We start from the raw sequence: 12,468 nt of genomic DNA, 5'->3' as shown, positions 1-12,468 counted from the left end.
TCATTCATCCATTCGCTCGTTTGTTCTTTCATTCACTCATTCGTTTATTCATTCAATCCTTCATTCATTTGTTTATTCACCCACCCATACATCTATTCATCAATTTGTTTATGCACCCAGCCATACATCTAAAAAATTTTTTTTTGCTTATTCATTTATTTTCTTCCGCGGGGGCAGCAGTCTAAGCAGATTCCCCAGACACTTCTCCGTGTCCAGGGATCGGGCTGTCAAGGCCCCTGCCTTCGACTGCTGCCCAATCCTCTCAGCACCGGTCCCTTATGGTCCCTCCTGCAGGTGGTGAGCCCACGGGAAGGCGGCCCCACGTCGCTCCGACGTCACGGTCCTTGGTTTATTTTTCTCGTAAGGATCCCCTGGAGCATAGAGGGTTAAGGGCCTTACTCAAGGGCCCAAGAGTGGCAGCTTGGCGATACCGGGGCTTGAACCCCCGACCTTCCGATCGGTAACCCAGCGCCTTAACCGCTGGAGCCACCACTCCCCCTAATGCATTTGTTCATTTATTCTAATATATATATATACACCGTACCTTCCGGCCTAACAAGCGCACCCATATATAAGACGCACCCACTGAATTTTACAAATATTTTTATTTTTAACATAAATAAGCCGCACCTGTCCATAAGCCGTCTACACTAAAGTACTCCACACAGGCTTTAACGAAAGAAATATGAAATATGTTGCGCTTCCCTTAGGAGCATAGCGGTATTTTGGGAATAGCCTGGCGCCGCATTTTTCCGCTATTACTGCATGTGTGTAAGACTGAGGAATATGCCCTTATTATTTACTGATGCTCATTTCTAAGTTTCTTTGACTAACCCGTAACGCTGTTGCAAAGAAAAATAAAAAGCACGGGTTTCGGAAACCTGTCTGTGCTTATATGATTTCTGTTGCAACTGGAGTTAGCGAGCTCTCCCTTCACCCAGACTCAATGCGCTACAACGGCTTGTATCTAAACAGTAGCCGACCAAGAAAGTCATCGTTCACTGTCTTCCTCCTTCCTTTTACAACTATTTCTCTCGGGAGTTTATCTTTTGGCATCGTTGTGCGTTTAAAAATCACCCGATGGAAGTTTTTTTCTCCAGAAGCCGTGCAGCTCAGAACCCAGGTGAGCCGCCTCGTGGGAAAAAAGTAGCGGCTAATAGTCTGAAAAATACGGTATATATACAGTACAGACCAAAAGTTTGGACACACCTTCTCATTCAAAGAGTTTTCTTTATTTTCATGACTATGAAAATTGTAGATTCACACTGAAGGCATCAAAACTATGAATTAACACGTGGAATTATATATGGAATTATATACATAACAAAAATGTGTGAAACAACTGAAAAATGTCATATTGTAGGTTCTTCAAAGTAGCCACCTTTTGCTTTGATTACTGCTTTGCACACTCTTGGCATTCTCTTGATGAGCTTCAAGAGGTAGTCACCTGAAATGGTCTTCCAACAGAGTTCCCCGAGAGATGCTTGGCACTTGTTGGCCCTTTTGCCTCCACTCTGCGGTCCAGCTCACCCCTAAACCATCTCGATTGGGTTCAGGTCCGGTGACTGTGGAGGCCAGGTCATCTGGCGCAGCACCCCATCACTCTCCTTCTTGGTCAAATAGCCCTTGATGCCTTCAGTGTGACTCTACAACTTTCATAGTCATGAAAATAAAGAAAACTCTTTGAATGAGAAGGTGTGTCCAAACTTTTGGTCTGTACTGTATGTATATATATATATATATATATATATATATATATATATATATATATATATATATATATATATATATATATACACAGACCCACTAATAAAATAGATAGATAGATAGATAGATAGATAGATAGATAGATAGATAGATAGATAGATAGATAGATAGATAGATAGAGTGTGTATGTTATTCATTCCAAAATAAAGTTAAAATGTTACAGCAGCCAGATCGCGGACATCCGACAATGTGCAATTAAAAAACATTGATTTGGTAACATCGCATTAGGCTACATTTAATGAGGCTAATACTTGCTAACACCGTATTTCCTATTGCTAGATAGAAGCTCAGAAGGCTGTCGGCACAAGCAGAAAGAAGTGACAAAATTACAGTCGAACCCACTTATCTCGAACTCGCCAACCCTATTAAGTCGACGTTTTTGAAGTGGAATCGGCAAATTCTCGCTTTGTCTTAGCATTTTTAATCGGTTATGTTGATTTTTTTATGTCGACGAACCCTGATATCTTGAGCATAAGGGGGGGCAAATTTGCCACTTAACGTCGGTTATCTCGATCGGCATGACCAATCGCCGGCTTTTCCACGTCACTATCTCACTACGGTATTTTTGCGTATATAAGACACGTCCTATAGAAAGTTTTACATACCCCTCACCCGGGGTGCATCTTATATACGCAAAAATACGGTAGTGAGACGGCACTGTGCAGCCACAGAAGAACTCACGAAAGTGGTGGAAAAATCAAGCCTTACAGATGCTACAGGTGTAGGATACTTTTCAGAGCTGTGTGTCAGTGTGAAATGACTTGAGAATTTAATTTTGACACTGGTTAGCTTTTTGTAAAAATGAACTATACCCCGCATGATTTTTGTGATTTTGTGAGCAATCTTTGTGTTTGCAATGTTAGAGAATATAATAAAGGTTTGTTTTGAGAATCGACGGTGGTTTGTATTGTATACTGGTAAATCTCTGCTGTTAGTTGGTGCACATATGCCTTTTGTTGTTAACAAACATGTATGTACATTTTTATAGCATGCCTTCATCAAACAAATCGCGGCAACGCTGTTGTGTAAAAAAACCTCCAAAAGCACGTGCATGTACAATCTCATTTATTAAGGCACATCATGTACATAAAGAAATTTCAAGCACGTTATTATATTGCCACCATATTGGTTTTTGTTTATCTCGATCATCGGTTATCTCGATGCTTTTTGGTACACCCCTACGCCGTCGACATAACTGGGTTCCACTGTACTTAATAATTATCTTAACACTTGAGTGGTTTAATAATAGTTTAATGCTTAGTTTGCATGAAAGAATGCATTTTCTTCAGGGCTTGAAAGTACGTAATCAAATCATGTCAGATTTACGAAAACAAATTACGTTCAATTTGTGTTATGTAGACTTGATGGCTACATTTTCAATTAAGTACATTTAATGAACTTTGCATCGCTTATAACAAATCATAAATATGCTTTAAATTAATGAATATTTTTATCATTTACATTTATGACATTTGCCCAACACACACACAATTACCCTACTGAGCAGTTGAGGGTTAAGGGCCGTGCCCAAGGGCCCAGCATGGCAGCTTAATTGGTGACAGGGGTTAAACTCACACATTACCAGAAGTCCAATACCTTAACCACTGTGTTACCACTACTACAAGTTTGAACAATGTTTGCGAACCTGATTTATTTTTGTTGTGGGCAGGGAATAGTTCACCTTTGTGCAGGCAACACACTATTTGAGAGTTATCAGCTAGTCAACATTAGTTAAATGTTATAATATAATAGTAGATGCATTTATATCACAGTGGAATTCTTTCTGCACATAAACCAGCTTATTAGGAAACTGGGGTCAGTGTGCAGGGTCAGCCATGATACAACTTTCCTGGATCAGAGAGGGTTAAGGGCCTTGTTTAAGGGCCCAACAGTGGCCACTTGGTTGGGGCAGAACTGTTGAGCTGCCACTTCCCATACGTTATAATTATATAACATTATAATGTTTTCATCATTATTATTTTTTAGACATTCACTACTTGCTCAGTTCTGCGTCATATATAACAAGTGGTAAACGCAGTGATATTAGCCTATTTGGCTTTAAAAAAAGCACAACGGAACACAATGTTGTCCTTAAATGAGTATTTGAGTTGCCTTTCGGCAAAACTGCCAATTTATGCAGGCATTAACGTGTTTTAATGCTCATGAGAATTAGATTTCACCAGCAGTGAATAATACGAGGTAGCACTGTGGCGCCAGGTTCCTCTGTTTGAGCCTGAGCTCGGATTACCATCGGTGCCGACTTTCACATGTTTTCCTCGTGTCTGTGTGGATTCGCTCTGGGATCTCCAGGGTTCCTTCCACCTACAAAAGAAAATTCCGATGGTGGATTGGCAGTGCTATTTGCTTTGTTTCTGCTTGGTTGCCTTGCAGAGTCCTGATGTCCAATCATTGTTCCTGGGTTAAGAATAGGATCCATTTTAACCCTGACCAGAATACTGGAGATAATTTAATCAATAAACAGTATGGACAAACTCATTGGAAGACTTCTTCCCCCAACCCTGGTGGCCCATTCCACTTTTGATGCATTTTAATACTGGTTACTAAGACATATTTCAACATTCGATTTGTTTTGTTAGATTTCATTTTGTCGTACACTGGCACCAAATTGAAACTGTGCCAGCTGTGATTAAACAGCAGCACATGACGCAGCCAACCATATTCCTCGAATGACCTAAATATTTATAATTATATATTCAACCATTTCAGATTTCAGAAATCGCTTGTGCTTGAATGCAACAAACTTGAATATTAGTATAATTATATGATCATTGTATCAGTTGGGGTTTTGAGACAGAAGGATGACCAGCCGCTTTTGGATGTGTACAGTATGGGTGTAGTAGTCATCAAAAAAAAAGGGAAGTGGTCACAACCTGTTAAATAAAACTATCATATCATTGTAATCTCAGTTACAGCCTGCGGTTTGTTTAGCAGGAACACAGCATGTTCAAGGATTTCCAAACCTGCAACTAAGAGAATATTTTCAGTAGTAAATTTATAAGAATCTGCATCAGTTTTGTGCAGAACTTTTCATCATTTTAAACAGCTGTTTGGTTAAAATTTGTAATGATATTTTGTTGTATTGGGGAGTCAGAGAGACTCCTATACACCAAAATATCATTACAAATGATAATGATAATGTGTGGGTGTTGTAGATATGTTTTTGGTCTTTTCATGAACATCTGTGCAAAGCCTGACCTGTTGAAGAGCATCTAAATGAAAGGTTACTAATAATCCATATGCAGTGTATTAGGTTTAATGATCAAATATGATTTGGCATATACATACATTTACCACATACACTATATTACCAAAAGTATTGGGACACCTGACCTTTCCTGCTATATGTGCTTCTTTTCCAAACTGTTACCACAAAGCCGGAGGCACTCTATTGAATAGGACTATAATAAATTGTATAGGGCTATAATAACATTTTGTATTCACTTGAACTTGGAAACCCAAACCTGTTTCAGCACGGCAATGCCCCTGTGCACAATATGAGCTCCTTGAAGATCTGGTTTACATGCTTTGGAGAGGAAGATCTTGAGTTGCTTGCTATAGAGCTCTGATCTTATCCCTACTGAACACCTTTGGGATGAATTGAAATACTGACTGCACCCCAGGTCTCCTCACCTTCATCAGTACCTGATTTTCGTAATACCCTTGTGGCTGATTAACACAAATATCTATAAGCACACTCCAAAATTTAGTGTAACATCTTCCCAGAAGAGTGAAGGGAATGATAAGAGCACATTGTGACTAAATGTGGAATACAATGCTCAAAAATACATTCCGTACTTATGACCAGGTGACCCGATACTTTTGGCAATGTAGTGTATGATTTTGGCTTACTATGAGCTGTTCTGGGTGTTCCCACATGTAGGATTTCAAGGACATAGCATCACAGTGATGAATTTGGCAAGCGTGGCCCTTCAAGATTTCTGTGTATGACGGTGTGTTTTTGCAATGTACAAAAAAATCTCTCTAGATCTGCTCGGCATGGATTTGACATTTGCACACTTTCTTTCTCAATTTCACGTAATGGTCAACTCGATTGAAGTGTTGCGGTCGTCGAATGTGCAATTTAGAGTATTTCAAATTAGCTCCACGTCATGTCTCCTTATGCAGCCATTTCACGGCTGCTAATATGACAGACATAATTAAAGTTTACAGCTGTAGCACATGGAACTGTCATTTCATAAGTCTGGACAGAGCATTAATCGTTTAGGTGAGAGTTGGAAATGGAGAATGGCTTAATAGCAGTATGCACTATGCACATAGCATGGAAAATAAAATTAAAATAGCTTATTGACAGATAAACAGTTTAACAAATAAAAAAACAAGATTTTAAGTATTACCATATTTAAGTATTATAATCAAGTGTTTTTTTCAAAAGCATCATAAGGTTTGATTTTAGAACTACAGAGCTAAATAAATGTAATACAAATCAATGATTATCTATAATTACTGTAGCTGTGTTTTTCTTGTTGCAGTTGGATGAATTTAGAGGTTTCCATGAAAACTAAAAGGATCTAGCATTGACCTGCACTGAATGTACTATATACATTATTAAGTGACAGTAACTGCAGCACGTTCAGTTAGTTTAAGATGAGACTTCGTGTCCAAGTGGCTAAGGAGTAATTGAATGCTCGAGACACACCGTTCTGTGAATACTGTATCGATAGTAATGGAAGTCATGGTGTGGGATGTTCTGCTCAATAACGCTAATTGGTACCACAAGACGACCTTTGTCTAGGCCGGGGGGGGGGGGGGGGGGGGGGGGGCAATTCTTTTTCGAAAAGGGCCACATGAGAAATTGGGATGGATCAGAGGTCTGGAATATACAATACATATAATATATATTATAATAATACGTATAATACTGATAATCAGTCAATCAGTGTGTATAATACTTATGACTTGGCTGGAGTTTTGTATTCCTTTTCCTTAATAAAATATTGAGTAATGAAAACGGTTCATTCTTTTTGAATTACCCTGTGTTTAATTTATACTCATTGCTTATAACATACTTAAGTAAGTTCCAATATATACGATATCCCACTAGAAACAGTAAAGGAAACATTACAGTAAGAAAATATGGAAGATATAATTATATATATATTTATTTATTCAATAAATAATCACAAAAACAGTTTAGAAAATGTCAACTTTTGCAATGTTTAAAAACCTAGCATCATAACTTAACGTGAAATAGCAGCATCAACTCACACTGATAAAGTAACAGTGAGCCAAATATGTCACACAGTCAATCAAACAGTACATCAAACATGGGTGGTGCTCAGAATTATTGCACTATTTAAGGAACATTTATAAAAACAATTTAGAAAATGTGCTTTTTTTATAGAATTTTAAAAATAGCATCATAACTTTATTAACTAGTTTTTTCAAAGACCAACATCACATTAGCAAAAAAAGGAAATAACTGCACCCAGTGTTTTTTTTTTGGTTGGTTTACCCACGTTTTTTTTTTTAGTGTTCAGGCCTGTTTTGGGCTTAAACAAGTGCACTGAAGTCAGCCTGAATATCTGAGGTGAATATGTGAAGTGCATATGATGAAAATGATTATCACCAAGAGAGGATCTGGATCTGGATCTGGATTTGGATGTCTCTACATTCTGCGTAAATTTTTCTTTTTGACATGAATAAAAGCCACATAATTGTATTTTGTGCACCTAGAACAAGTTAATAGGTGTCGCTGTTACACCTTTACTCATGCGGGCCGGTCACGCGGGCCCAGGTCTGCTCTAAGATGTAAGAAAAAAAAAGTTTTTCCTCTGCAAACCGATCAGGATGGGAATTGCTTGATGAAGTATAAGCAGATAATTCTAGGGATATTCTAATTCTGAGTGCAGTGTCGTTGAATTTCATATCACATGAGAGCTATGATCAGCTGATCATGTGGCAGCAGCAAAAATGCTTACCAACTTGCAGATTCATTCAGGTCATGTTCACAGTGTGACCTTTGACATTGACATGGGTGTGTTGTGCATTAAAATGCACTGCAGTCTCTGGAGTTTACAGTGTGGACATTCAGTGAGAGATTCTTGGGCAGAAATGGCTAATTGATGAGAAACCTAAGAAAAATAAAATGGATGAAATGTTTTTTTGAGTCTTCACCCAAAGTACCATCAGATTCCTGATCAGCATTGTCTGAAACACCCATCTCACAACAACAACTATGTCATGCCCTAAAGTCACAGAGATCAGCCTTTTCCACATTCTCATTCTGTGTGATGCGAGTTGATTGGGTGCATTGCTCATTGCCATGTGAATAATTCGACTAGTGAATAAGTGCAGATGTACAAATGTTTCGAATAAAATATTCAGCGTCTCTATCTTGGAAAACAGAAATGTCTCAGAAAACTTCTGAAATCTGTTTACAAGAAGGGGTGTTATGTGTACCTGTTACCAGGAGGAAAGAACAGCTTGTTCAATCAATATGAACTCAACCTCCTTCATTACATAAAACATTTTTTTTCATCCGCAGGGGATTTGTTGATGGCTTGTCACCTCGTCATCTACAATTAAAAGATTTATTCAGGCAGATGATAATTTATGAAGCCCACTTTTTATTTTAGTTTTATTTTTTTCTTTTCTTTTAGTTTCAGTTATCAGTAAAAATAGATGTTTATGACATTTTGACACAATGAACCTGTTTCCTCTGTTAACATTCACAACTTTGTTATGGAAGAACAAAAGATGTAAATAAGAACTGTATCAGGCCGAAGGCAAAATCTTCACCATTTAGATTCTGTCCTATTCTAAGAGGGGAAAAAACACTCATACGTCTACCTTCATAGTCACAAAATAAGATATATATTTACTAAACTGCCCTCAAGACAATGTCAGCTTTTTCTATGAGCAGAAATTATAAAATTTTTTGCAATGTAAAGTACTAATAGGAGCATAAAGATAACCCTTTTCCCCTAGAGCAGGAGAAACCCAGTCTCTTGCCCCCGTATGTGCAAACACAGATGCAGACGCACATGCACACTATGCCAACTCTTGTTTACTTACTGCCATTAACAGTATGAGGCATAATTTGATTATGGCAACTGTAGGAATGTACTTCCTCAAATCAGCCCCCCTGTGGTATAAATTAAACAAACTACAAATGCATATGAAAATGCTATTAGCCCAAGGGTCTATATTGAGAATTGAAATGTTAAGGCTAGAGCCAGTATCTAGTGTACCTACTGTAGACAATATCCAGTTCTCATTTACATGTTTATCTGTATGTATGTGAAAATGTACGCCATTTTTGAATGATAGGGTTTTACCTTTCAGGATATAATAAAAGGCATTGGGTCCTTATCAGTTCTTACAATTATGCAAATACAACTTCTGATGAACAACACACCGTCATCATTTATTCTTACAAAAATAAATACCAAAATAAAAAGGCCATGCATTAAAATTAAGTACAGCTTTACAGTTTTAAGAGGATTTAAGAGGTTAAATAGCCGCAAGGCCCTGCTAATTAAATTGACAATTAAATGATCATTAACGAATGTGCTCACCTCTAAAAGCCCAAGATTTAGCAGTTTGGTGGTCTAAAGCATTCAGGTTGCTGTTGTTCATCAGATTGGGAAGGGTTATAAGGCCATTTTTAAGCAATTTTAAGCCCAACACAAAAGTGGAAAAACATTCACAACAGTTGCCATTCTTTCTAGGAGTGAACATCCCAGCAAATTCACCTCAAGGTCAGACAGTGCTCAGAGAAAACAACAATAAAAAACACAAAAGTTACATCTCAGACTGTACAGGCCTCAATTAGTGTCTGTAAAATTTGTTGACATTTGAAAAAGAATGGACAAGTATGGATTATTTGGAAGAAAAAGCATTTTCTCTCTAAAAAAAAGAACATAGCAGCATGGCTTAGGATTGTATAGTTGCATCTGGGCGAACTGCAACACTTCTGTAACAATGTCCTTAAAGCATATACAACTATAGTGGAGATGTTTGGGCATAATGCACAGCAAATCCATAATGCACAAAAATCCAAACACAGCATATCAGCACAAACACCTCATACCAACTGTCAAGCATGCTGATGAAGGACCTGGGCAACTTGCAGTCACTGAGTTGACCATAAACTCCTCTGTATACCAATATATGGTAGAGTTAAATATGAGGCCATCTGTCTGACAGCTAAAGCTTTGCCCTAAATTGTATCACACAACAGGACAATGATCCCAAGCACACCAGCGAATCTACAGCATAATCTTAGATCTCAACCTGACTGAAATGCCATAACATAGAAGAGCTGTCCATAAACAAATGCCCTCAAACATTAATGAACTGAAGCAATGATGTTAAGAAGAGTGAGCCAAAACAATAACATTACAATGTGAGATACCAATAAAGTCATACATAATAAACACGATTCTACAAACTATTGAATTACAAGGTGTACTTAGTTTTTCACACATGGTTTCTCCATTTCGGCTTGATTAATTTTTGCAAATTAAATAATGACAGTGAAATATGTAATGTTTTGTTGTTCATTAGAAATTTTATTTACTTAATGTACTGTATGTAAATAATGTACTTTCTTTTTTACACGATTGTGTATAAAGTGCATATGGAACAATATTTTACGTTTACGAAGCCCTTGTGATCAGTTTTGTGTGTTGTGTGTTGTGTGTTTCAGCTCTGCTTCTGAAGACCTGGGCTGCAGAAGGGGAGAGTTCAGTAGGAAGCACTATGGATCAGTAGAACTGGTAAGTGTCAGCTATCATTTTTCTTATATTACAAAGATACAGTTTATGTGCTCTCAGAAACGTTTGCCAAATATTAACTATTGGGCTGTTTTTGCTCTTTATGAATGAAATTAGAAATGTTTTATTTCAATAAGCGAAATATGTTGTTGTGGTTGTTTTAAAGTTTCTTTTTTCATTGTTTCAATGTGTCAGTAATTAGAATGATCTCTCTGACTAGAACTTTTAGTCATTATAATGCAACAAATTGGTATCATGGTATCTTTGTAATGGGAATCATATAGTCTATACACATTCCCTCACTGGCATGTCCTTATATAGACTATCATATAGTCTATACACATTCCCTCACTGGCATGCCTTATATATTCTGTCATGCCTTCAAATAGTCCACCATAGTCTATACAAATGCCCTTATAAGGTCTGGCATGCCTCTTATATAGTCTATCATAGTCTATAAACATGCCCTCATATAGTCTGGCATTCCCCTCATACACATCCCCTCATACACATCCCCTCATATAATTTATTATATATTCTATACACATTCCCTCATATAGTCTATAATACAGTCTATACACATGCTCCCACTTTTCTTCGAATTATACGAGCAGCCAATCACATAACAAATGCTTAAAACATAACAATCATGCAGATACAGATCAAGAGCTTTAATTAATATTCACATCAAATATCAAAAGAATAAAAAAGACTTTGATCATAGCAGGGTTTCTGGTGCCAGACAGAATGCTTTGAGAACTCTCAGAAACTGCAGATCTCCAGGAGTTTTTTACACCAGTCTCTAGAGTTTTGATGTAGAACTCATACAAAAAAACATCCTGTGAGTGGCCAGTTTTTTGGGAAAAATATAGGTAGGTAACTGATACTGTGCATTTGAAGATCAGAGAAAAACACCAATTCATCTTTTTCCTTCAACTGACCAGAATCGTTGAGCCCATGCTCATTGTAGGCCCAAAGTCCTATTTTTGGCTCAGAGGAGTGAAGCCCAGTTTGGTGTTTTGTTGTTGAATGTGTTGTAAGAGATGCTTTAATGCTTACTGTGGTTATAAAAAGTCATTACATGAGTTTCTTTATTTCTTTTGTTTTCAATAAGGGTGTCAGCATGGGTATCAAATTATTGTCTTTGTAGGACAAGGAATTTGAACAAGCAGTACCTAGCTAGCTTTGACATTTGTTACAGTCTATAACAGTCATGATACAGATGACTGACCCACTGAATTTTAAATGACAGTTATTACAGTCATTATATTGCAGCAGCTAAATGACATTACATGATATAAATGCCTTAAGGGAGATAATAGGTGTTGTAAGACATGGTACCTAATGATTTGATTGTGTGACCGAGAAGTACTAGGTAAGACTACTATAAGTCTTGGTATACCTGTCTATATAAAATAATGTTAAGAAAACAAATATTTCACATCCTATTAGTCTAAGATCATTCCAGTGTTTGTCACACCACTGTGGTGAATGGGCTGCTTGAATGCAATTCAGCTAAGCATTACGTAACGAAAGAATCCTTTGTGTTTTTTACATCTCTGAACATTTTTAGTCAGCAGAGAATTTCTCTGTGACATCTTGTTGAGAGAATACAGCTTGCAGCAGGATATTCTAGAAATGTCAGCCAAAAGACTGTATTTGAAACTATATATTATTATATGACAATAATAGCAAGCCACCTTGATGTTTTTGAATAGAAATACCAGGAGGGAGAGAATGGGTAGTGTTACGCATTAAGGCACGTTACCTATTTCTTTAACTGAGAAGCAGGTCCTGTGCTATACATTGTATTTTAACGACAAAAAGTAGAGCGTTTACGTGTCCCCATTTCTGTAATCCCTTTATTGAAGTCTGCAATAACACGATAAATGCTACACACAGGAAGTGGCCAAAGACCACACTTAGTGTTGTTTCCTTCGCG

The 12,468-nt window shown here is 37.4% G+C and overlaps 1 protein-coding gene across 8 annotated transcripts in view; it reads left to right on the top strand.

The window, feature by feature from the left end:
• Positions 1-12,468, top strand: part of garnl3 (GTPase activating Rap/RanGAP domain like 3) — an 88,831-nt gene that overhangs the window by 24,177 nt on the left and 52,186 nt on the right. For all 8 annotated transcript variants that reach the window (XM_083531774.1, XM_083531773.1, XM_083531778.1 and 5 more), the window contains exon 2: positions 10,460-10,529. In XM_083531774.1, the coding sequence (XP_083387900.1) occupies positions 10,460-10,529 (70 nt within the window). The remainder of the gene's footprint in view (positions 1-10,459; positions 10,530-12,468) is intronic.

The sequence above is a fragment of the Silurus aristotelis genome (genome assembly GCF_946808225.1).
Source record: "Silurus aristotelis genome assembly, chromosome: 26".
NCBI classification, from domain to species: domain Eukaryota; kingdom Metazoa; phylum Chordata; class Actinopteri; order Siluriformes; family Siluridae; genus Silurus; species Silurus aristotelis.
The sequence above is the reverse complement of the archived record's forward strand: the minus strand, read 5'-3'. Positions and strand labels throughout refer to the sequence as shown.